The sequence below is a fragment of the Vespula pensylvanica genome, chromosome 19, assembly GCF_014466175.1.
Source record: "Vespula pensylvanica isolate Volc-1 chromosome 19, ASM1446617v1, whole genome shotgun sequence".
NCBI classification, from domain to species: domain Eukaryota; kingdom Metazoa; phylum Arthropoda; class Insecta; order Hymenoptera; family Vespidae; genus Vespula; species Vespula pensylvanica.
The window spans coordinates 1096312-1106311 of NC_057703.1; the positions used below are offsets into that span (position 1 = coordinate 1096312).

The 10000-nt window shown below is 31.8% G+C and overlaps 1 protein-coding gene across 10 annotated transcripts; it reads left to right on the forward strand.

Moving 5' to 3' along the window:
- The first annotated feature begins 3069 nt into the window (after positions 1–3069).
- On the forward strand, positions 3070–7725 carry LOC122635738 (UDP-N-acetylhexosamine pyrophosphorylase). Of its 10 annotated transcripts, none has more exons than XM_043826296.1 (6): positions 3070–3132; positions 3228–3371; positions 3495–3730; positions 3907–4421; positions 4502–4898; positions 4968–7725. In XM_043826296.1, the coding sequence occupies exons 3-6, from the start codon at positions 3572–3574 to the stop codon at positions 5505–5507; spliced, it is 1611 nt and encodes a 536-aa protein (XP_043682231.1). In that variant the 5' UTR covers positions 3070–3132; positions 3228–3371; positions 3495–3571; the 3' UTR covers positions 5508–7725. The 10 variants fall into 10 exon arrangements, with proteins under 10 accessions (XP_043682231.1, XP_043682230.1, XP_043682229.1 ...); XM_043826295.1 differs by having other exon boundaries at positions 3101–3137; XM_043826294.1 differs by having other exon boundaries at positions 3113–3153.
- The last annotated feature ends 2275 nt before the right edge of the window (positions 7726–10000 follow it).

The window sequence follows — 10000 nt, forward strand, 5'->3', positions numbered from 1 at the left end:
GCCCCTCCCATGCCATCCTTAGAAATTTTCTAAGTCCCCTCGCGGAGACAGATTGTCGACGTCCTCCGATGGCACTCAGTCGAAGACTAAAACAAAAGAAACAGAATAGAAATACGAAAATATGAGATATACACATTGTACTTGCGTAAAACTCTCGTGGGAGCCCCTCCCATGCCATCCTTAGAAAATTTCTAAGTCCTCTCGCGGAGATAGATTGTCAAGGCCCTCGGAAAGCACAGAAGGACATCTGAAACAAAAAAAATAGTATAGCATTTCGAAAATGTGAGAGATACTACATTGTACTTGCGTAAAGTCTTCGTGGGTACTCGCTCCTATGGCATCTTGTGAAAATTTCTAAGTTCTCTTGTCGAAGTCCAAGACACAACTGGACTAGTAACTATAATGATCGGTCAAAAACCCGATTTTGTTGTCATCTCTCGATGCCGAATATCCCCACTTCCCATTTCAGTCTGAAATCAATAATCTTTTGTATATTCGTATTAACTGTTCGTTAATACTCGCTCCTATGGCATCCTATGGAAATTTCTATGCCCCCCCATGGAAATGGACTGTCCACGTCCTTGGAAAGTGCAGCGGAAATCTGAAACAAAAAAGAAAGCATAGAATGTGGAAAATATTAATGATACTACATTGTACTTGCGTAAAGTCTTCGTGGGTACTCGCTCCTATAGCATCTTGTGAAAATTTCTAAGTTCTCTTGTCGAAGTCCAAGACACAACTGGACTAGTAATGATCGGTCAAGGACCCGATTTTGTTGTCGTCTCTCGATGCCGAGTATCCCCACTTCCCATTTCAGTCTGAAATCAATAATCTTTTGTATATTCGTATTAACTGTTCGTTAACAGTCGCTCCTATGGCATCCTGTGGAAATTTCTATGTCCCCCCATGGAGAAGGACTGTCAACGGCCTGCGAAAGTGCAGTGGAAATCTGAAACAAAAAAAATAGTATAACATTTCGAAAATGTGAGAAATACTACATTGTACTTGCGGAAAATCTATGTCAGTACTCGGTTCGTTGGCATTCTGTTAGAATTTGTAAGTCTACTCGTTGAAGTAATCAAAGACTGTCACAGGTCCGATTATATTATGTTTGCGCGTAGCCAAGATTCCACGATGATAAATTCTAAAGCAATGATGATATAAGAGGGGAAACGAAAAGGAGAAGTTTGTGGAGACTGTAACCCGCTCAGTGGCCCACATCCTTGTGCCCCTCCTATGGGTTCCACCCGAAACGTTTGATACAACGTTGTAATATGCTGCCATTGTGACGTTAATATTTCAAGTTTTAATTCTAAAACAAAACAAATCGTATAGATTATTGATTGATTGAGTAATCCAATTATGTATTTACATTAACTATCATTTTCGAAACGTCCGTACAGCTAGTACTACGATGTGAATAGTGGAAATTCGTGACAAGACTGGACGCACTGTGAAAGTCAATCCTCTTATATCTCTTCACGAGTGGTAGAGTATCCCCACTACGCCATTTTACTCTGAAACATAAGAAATTGTATAAAATATTGAATGAATGAGTGATAAATTTATGTAGTTACACTAACTCTTTTTCTTACTTACGGGGCGTGTGCACTGCGAGTACTGCGATGTTTACTCATTGATAATGGTGGCAAGAATGAACCATTGTCCGTCAGTTTGTCTCCTTATATCGTATTATGAGTAGTAGAGTATCCCCATTAAGGCATTTAACTCTGAAACAAAAATTGTATAGAATATTGATGAATGAGTGATAAAATTATGTGTTTACATTAACTCTTCTCTATTGCTGAGAACGCGTATTCCACGAACTGCCATGTGTACTTGTTGAAATTCAAAGCAATTCTGAACTAGTAACTGTCAAAGTCGGTCGACTTTGTTGTTTGCCACGGGTGGGAAAGTATCCCCACTTTACCATTTAATTCTAAAATAAAATGATTCGCATAAAATATCGAGGGAATGAGCGGTATAATTACGTAGTTGCGTTAACTGTTTGTTATTACTTGTAAGGAATTTGCACTTGTCGGCGTACAAAGCAAAACTGAACTAATAAGTGTTATAGTCAATGACAAGTTTGATTTTGTCGACCTTATGAGTAATCATGGACCGCCAGATTAAAATATAAGTTTAACGGAGAATAATTTATTATCATAGTATTCTTTTGATATTTCCCGTGTCATAATGTTTAGTCGATTTCACTTTTGTTTATGTATTAGTTCATTTAACTACGCGTACTTTTATATTGTTTAATTGAATCTAAAATTATCAGAAATATTAATTTTATATTTATCTAAAGTATTAATTTCAAAATCTCATTTAGATATTCACTCGTTGGAGTACAAAGAAAGACTGATTCACTTATAATCGATTAAAGATTGGTTTTCGTTGACGTTACAGCTATTCAGTCACGGGTAGTTACAAATTAAACCTAAAAGAAAATAAATTGAAATTATTTAATATTTAATCAAATTTGTTATTGTTTACGTATTAGTTTATTTAATTCCGTGTACTTTTATTTTGTTTAATTAAATTATAAATTGTTAAAAGTATTAATTTTGAACTTGTCGCACTTCGGAATAGATAGCTTGGTTAATGAGTTGTGTTATTATATCGTACTTTGTTCCTTTAAATAAATGTGTGAATAGTACAATGCAATATTGTGTATCATACTAATTTATTTACATCTATATATATATATATATATATATATATATATATATATATATTTGAATTTCTGTGCTTAACTTATGAAATATATGGTTGTATGGATATGTGAATAAACTTGTAATACGTATATATATATTAATATATGTAGGGAAATATATATATATATGTACGTATATGCGTTTATATAAATGTTTTATAAATGTTGTGTTTTATAAATGTTGCGTTTTATAAATGTGTGTGTATATATATATATATATATATATATATATATATATCTTTTGTTAAGGATAGATATTTTTTGATAGAAAATTTTTATCATTTCTAAAAGAAAAAATAAGATCTGGTTGATGGATGGCGCATGCGTGTGATGCCGCATACGCAGGCGCGCATATACATGCAAGCACGACACCTATATAACATTTAGTGTCTACACGAACGTCACATGAGAGTGTGAGGTTTGATTTATTGATTGTATGCTTTTCGAAATATTTGTAGTAACATATTACAGAACAGAACTGTGTTAACGTCATTTTATTATTTTACAGGTTGCAACATGGATAAAGATCACATTCTTTCTTTTTAATTTCCTTCTTTTACTCATCCTTTCACCTTGCACTTTGGAATCCTTCTTTTTTCCCCACTCGAAAGAATATCCGTATAAAAGTGTAGAAGCATGTGTATTTTTGAAGGTAATTGAAAATAGTATAAGACTACATCTTCTATATAAATCATAAATTTTATCTCATTAAGAGGTTATATTTTTATTTATTTAGTTTTTGTTTTTTCTTTTTGGTTATATTTCTTACGCCAAGAACATGAAAAAATGTAATAAGATCGATCCTTCCAAAGAGATCTTTAGAAAACATCTTCTGCACGAACCTTGATGTAAATGTCAACGAATATCGTAGCAAGATATGCTGAGAAGAAAAAGGAGAATCATATACATGCCCGGATGGTTGGAGGGGCGTCAGACATCGATAAGAGAAATCGAATCAAGCTTGCTACGTGGAATTGTGAAAGTAAAGGTGTATCGTTCCTTTCGAGTCAGGTTAGGTCTAATGGACAAGTTCTGTGCATACCTGTTGCTCTCACTATTCTACGTTCGTTTCATTCCGGTTCTTTTACTCGTTTTATCGACACTCTCCGCTTGCGTTTCTCTATCAGCGAGTTGATAAAAAAATTAACGCGATAATACATACGTGATAACGGGATTCCGTTTTACAGAAGTCATTCCTTAGTGTCAAATACAGAGTTTTGACCATCATGGAGAATTTGAAAAGAAAATTGGAGGACTACGGTCAGGAACATCTGTTACAATATTGGGATCAGTTATCGCAAGAGGAGAGGGACGTATTGGAGAAAGAAATTTTAGAATTAGACTTAATCGAATTGACGTCTTATTACGATAGAGCAACGTCCTCCTTATCAACTGTTAAAAATAAATTAGACGATAAAATACAACCCATACCGGAAAATAATATTGTTTCTGGAGAAGCATGTACTAAAGAAGAATTAAAGATGTATAATTCATTGGGATTGCAAGAAGTAGCGAATGGACGTGTCGCTGTTTTATTATTAGCTGGTGGACAAGGTACTCGTTTAGGCGTTACATACCCTAAAGGTATGTATGAAGTTGGATTACCGTCCCACAAAAGTCTATTTCAATTACAAGCTGAAAGGATACGTAGATTGGAAACCTTAGCAGAGAAATATTGGGGAAAGAAGGGTGAGATAATATGGTATGTAGTATTTTATATAATTGTTTATTTATTACATGAAATGAATCAAATAATATATTATAAAAGCATTATTACATCAGGTATATAATGACTAGCGAAGCTACACACGATTCTACAATCATTTTTCTTCGAGAAAATGATTATTTTGGTCTAAAAGAGAAAAATGTAATGGCCTTTAAGCAAGGTATGCTACCTTGTTTCACTCTAAACGGAAAGATTATCTTAGATGAGAAACATAAGATATCAAGAGCACCAGATGGAAATGGTGGATTGTACAAAGCATTGAAAGTCCAAGGAGTATTAGACGACATGGTACAACGCGGTATTCGTAGTATTCATGTACATTCCGTAGATAATATCTTAGTAAAGGTAGCGGATCCTATATTTTTGGGATATTGTTTATCCGTATCAACGGATTGTGGTGTTAAAGTAATTGAAAAATCTTCACCGTCCGAGCCAGTAGGAGTGGTTTGTAAGGTAATAACAAGACGAATTCGTAAAATGTTATTTATTTCTTCTACTACCATTCGTATCTTCTTGCTTTAGGTGGACGATCATTATCAAGTCGTCGAATATAGTGAAATTTCAAAAGAAACGGCGGAACTTCGACAAGACGATGGTCGACTTGTGTTCAATGCTGCGAACATATGTAATCATTATTTTACTGTAGATTTTTTGTTGGCACTTGGCAATAAGTACGAGGCGTCGATGGAATTACACGCAGCGAAGAAGAAAATTCCTTACATCGATGATAATGGAAAGAAATGCACTCCAACCAATCCGAATGGTATTAAAATTGAAAAATTTGTATTTGATGTGTTCAAATTCGCAAAGAATTTTGCTGCCTGGCAAGGTATTCGCGAAGAAGAATTTAGTCCTCTTAAGAATTCGGATTCTGCCAAGCAAGATTGTCCCTCTACTGCACGTCGTGATTTACTTTGGCTTCATAAGAAGTGGTTGTTAAATGCGGGTGCGCAAAAAATTAATGGAGATGTTGAAGTATCACCTTTACGTTCATACGCGGGTGAGAATTTAACTAATATCGCGCAAGACCAATCGTTCGAAGGACCTAGTGTTATCGAATAATATCTATGAAACTTAATAGATCGCATTAAGGAAGATTTTTCAATTGATATTTTATTACTATCCAAGGGATATAAAACATTTGTATTTCTTCAGTATTGTTAGAGAAGAATGGAAATATTCCTATTCCGTTTTCATTAAATCATTCGTATGATACAATGTTGGACAATATTGAATTAAATTAACAATTAACATTTACAATTGCAGTTCTTGTTTCTATGGAACAATTAGTCAATGCGTTGTGAGTCAATACAATAGCTTTTTAATGATTCATGATGTGTCTACGAAATAATTTATCAATATTCAATTATTGACGTATAATTTCGTAGATAGACCACAAATCATTGACAAACTATTCCACAGAAATGTCTACGTTAATTGTTATTAATCGTTAATCGATTAAAATAGTGTTCAACATTGCTGTATTCAATATGAGATATAAAAAGAAAATTTTTTATCGGTGTGCGATTTTTGATAACGAATGTATATATTGCGATCTAGTCGATTATCGAGCAAGATACCAATATTATACAATATCAATGGTATGTAACATCTGTTTATTAAATATATCTTTCTAATGAATGCAATATGATCGTTTAAAGAGATACGATATAGTATAATTTGCCACATCGTGTTTGTTAATGTTAATAATAATTGTTAATATTAATAATTCTTTTTGTATTTTTGTTTTTACCAATATCGACGTTATAATGGTCACTATATTATCGATTTTACGATCATTACTGCATTATCAATATTACGATGCTTACTGTATTATCGATAATACGATGGTTACTGTGTTATCAACGCAACGATGGTCATTATATTATCGATTCTATCGATAAACTAAATTACTTCTTTCAAATGATAAAAGATTGAAATATTAAATGCCAATAATAGATTGGTGGTAGTTTTAAACTTTTTATTTCTTTTATTTTAATTCGTCTACAAGAATTATTTATGAAATTGCAATATATAAGATGCTAATATTTCGGTAACGCATATTTATCGTTCCACATGTTTGATGAAGAAACAAAATGATAACGAATACGAATGAACAGATTTATGAAAATCCGTTATACTAAAAAATTTTACAACTTTGATAATATTAAAATAAAATTAAAATGTGATCTATCGTGTGTTTATATATATATATATATATATATATATATATATATATATATAATATAAATACATTCGCGGTATTAATCATAAGTCTACATAAATATATACAGATACAATTTATTATAACATTCTGTATATTTTTATCCTTACAATCCATGTATATGCATAATACGCTAATTTCTGATTGTATGCCCGTGACTATTAAGTAGACTAATGTAAATTTTTTTTTCTTTCTTTTTATCTTATTTTTTTTCTTTTTTTTTTCTTTTTCTTTTACTCATCGTGTATACATATAGTGCCTTACATATTAATTATGTATACGGGGAGTAAAATAGGAACTGTGGTCGCCTGATGTACTTAAAACTTATTTACTTATTTACTTATTTACTTATTTTTCAGTAACATGACTACTACGAGCGATATTAAACGTTATCGGATGAAATAAAAAAAGAAGGATCTCGAGTCTGTTTCAGGCACGATCTTCCCAAAATAAATTGAAGATTAAATTTAGAAAGAATAATATATCGACAAGAGAGAAAGAATATCTAGAAGAACATATTCCTTTAATAAATGAAGATTTTTCTCTCTGTGTCTATAAGAGAACCCATATATAAAAATGGCTGTTTTGGACGAAGTTAATGGGTTTTCTTTCTTCTTTTTTTTGTGTTTTTTTTTTTCCTTCATTTTTTACTCTTCCGTACAAACAGGCCGCAAAAAGGCACCGAGCAACGCGATTTTTTTTTCCACGAGCTCCTAAATCTCAAAATCATGAATTATACTTGGACAGAATAAATTGACAAGAGCAGAGAAGAAGAAGAAGAAGAAACAAGAAGATTTAGATGAGGAAGAAGAAGAAGAAAAGAAAAAGAAAAAAAAGGAAGTAGAACGAAAGATTTTACAAAAATCTAAAAATCGAACGAGTTATTTCGTTAGACACTTCGTGGATCATTGAATTACTTGATAGATATACACACACACACACACGCCAATGAAACTCTTATGAATCTCGTATCATATTCAATAAGGTATGTTAATGAAACGTTTCACGTTAATTTCATTAATCGATATATTTATTATTATATTATTTATCATGTAAGTAATCTTCGAATTTTTTATTTCCCCTTTCCTCTTTTCTTTTTCGTGTTTTTTTCCATTTTCTCTTTTTCTTTTCTTCTTTTTTTTTTTTTCTTTTTAAATCGAAATAGAGATTTAGAGAAAAAAAATTACTCCTTTCGTTGGCGATGCTCTATTATTCCTTTTCTTGTGTCACGTCTAGCTGTTCAGGATGATTCGTTTTCCCTCTCTCTCCCTCTTTCTCTCTTTCTCATCCTTTTTCTCTCTTTCTGTTCCTTTTGGTCTCTCTTTCCAGCAAGGAAATACTCGCGTTCTACGTGAAATACGTCGACGTCGAATCGATGGAAACGTCGCGCGCATCCGTATTAAAGCTGAGCTTTTCTCTCGTCCACAGAGTCGACCGATTCTATCCTTTTTCCATCTCTCTCTCTCTCTCTCTCTCTCTCTCTCTCTCTCTCTCTCTCTCTTTTTATCTCTATTTTTTTAGATTTTCTCTCTCTCTCTCTCTCTTTCTCTGTCTGCCTCTCTCTCTCTCTCTCTCTCTCTCTCTCTCTCTCTCTCTATGTGTGTTTCGCTCACTTTCTTTCATTCTATCTCTCTTTATCACTATCTACATATCTATCTATCTTGTGCAATGCAATTTTCTTTTTTTGCTAACGAAATATTTTCAACATTTTCCAAACTCTTCTACAAAATCCTTTTCATTTGAGATCAGCGGCAGCTTTTTTAATTTGAAAAAACAATCTTTCCTTTTTTTTTTCTTTTTTCTTTGTTTTTTTCTTTTACCAAAACGCAGAGATGCTTTGTGAAATTTTGACGGACGAGTAATAAAAGGCGAATGTTAAGCCATTTGTTCATCGCTAATTATTATTGTTATTATTATTATTATAATTATTATTATCATCATCATTACTATTATTATTACTATTATTATTACCATTATTATTATTATAATTATTATTATTGTTCTTGTTGTTGCTCTCTGGAGAACAAATGGAGAATAAATGATATACTCTTTTCTTTTATTTTTTTCTTATACGTTTCCTTATTCATTTCTTTTCCTTCTTTTTATTATGTTTTTTCTTGTTTTCTTAATTTTTATATTAGGAAAATGTGCACGAGAGATTTGAAATATGTTGGACGAAAAGTCTTTCTCTTTTTATTATTTATTAATTAATTTATTTTTATTTTTATTCGAATAGGACGATTGCGATTACTCCTTAAATGTTAACATTTAATTTCATCTGAGGTTTCTCTCACTCTCTCTCTCTCTCTCTCTCTTTCTCGCTCTCTCTGTACACGAACACACGTTCGATATAGCTAATCTAAAGGATTTATAAACTCGTTTGCGCTCGCGTAGTGCTTGCTAATTATTAATTAGTTTGAAGCCACGCGACTACTTGGATGACCTTTTGACACGTTACAAACGAGACCGGTGATAAAAAATTGATAACGAACGACGTTATATCTTTTCACTCTCTCTTTTTCTTTTTTTTTCTTCCTACTTTTTTTTCTTTTTTTATCTCCCTTTGAATTTTTTCTTCAAGAGAGTAAGATCATTCAAATCGTTTGGCTTGATCATCGATCGTTATCCTTTTATCTCGTTTCCTTCTTTTTTATCCTTTTTAATCTTATTCTTTTTTTTTGTTTCGTTTTTCTTTTTTCTTTTTTAAACTCAAAGGCTCACGTTCGAACCTGCTTAATCCTAATTACCATAAATATTTTGTACTTTGATCGAAATATTCGTCTGGTATTGTTTTTCTCTTTTATCGCGCGAAACAATTGGACGCACGGCGTTAATTAAAAAAAAAAAAGAAAAAAGATGAACAAATAAAAAATCGTGTATTCGTAAGTCAAACAATATAAAAAATAAAAAAAGGAAATTCGCATTTAATTGAAAAGAAAGAACGAGATATATTGTATATACTTACGTGCAAAATTGAAAGTTCAAAGAAAAAAGAAAGAAAAAGAAAGAATTAATAAATAAAACAGGAAAACAAAATGAATTCTTTCGAGAACTCAATTAGGATCATCATTATCATCATCATCATCTTTTTATCTCCTTTTAAACACATTTATTTGTATTGGCAAGTTGGATGGCTTACATGCTAAAAGTAGAAGATAATAAACAAAAAAAGGAAGAAAATTAAAATAAAAAAAGAAATAAACCAAAAGTAAAAAAATAAAATAATGTCAAATAAAATAAAATAAAATAAAATACAGAGACCATATGAGTGAGTAAAAGGATGGAAAAACAAACTTACAAAATAATATAAGCGAAAAGAACAAATAAAGAT

What these genes read in the sequence shown, in the direction of transcription:
- LOC122635738 (XM_043826296.1), top strand. Translation starts at nt 3,572, where the DNA reads ATGTCAACGAATATCGTAGCAAGATATGCTGAGAAGAAAAAGGAGAAT. An exon ending in AAGAAGGGTGAGATAATATG is followed by an intron (nt 4,422 to 4,501) that starts GTATGTAGTATT and finishes TTATTACATCAG; the next exon opens with GTATATAATGACTAGCGAAG. An exon ending in CAGTAGGAGTGGTTTGTAAG is followed by an intron (nt 4,899 to 4,967) that starts GTAATAACAAGA and finishes TTCTTGCTTTAG; the next exon opens with GTGGACGATCATTATCAAGT.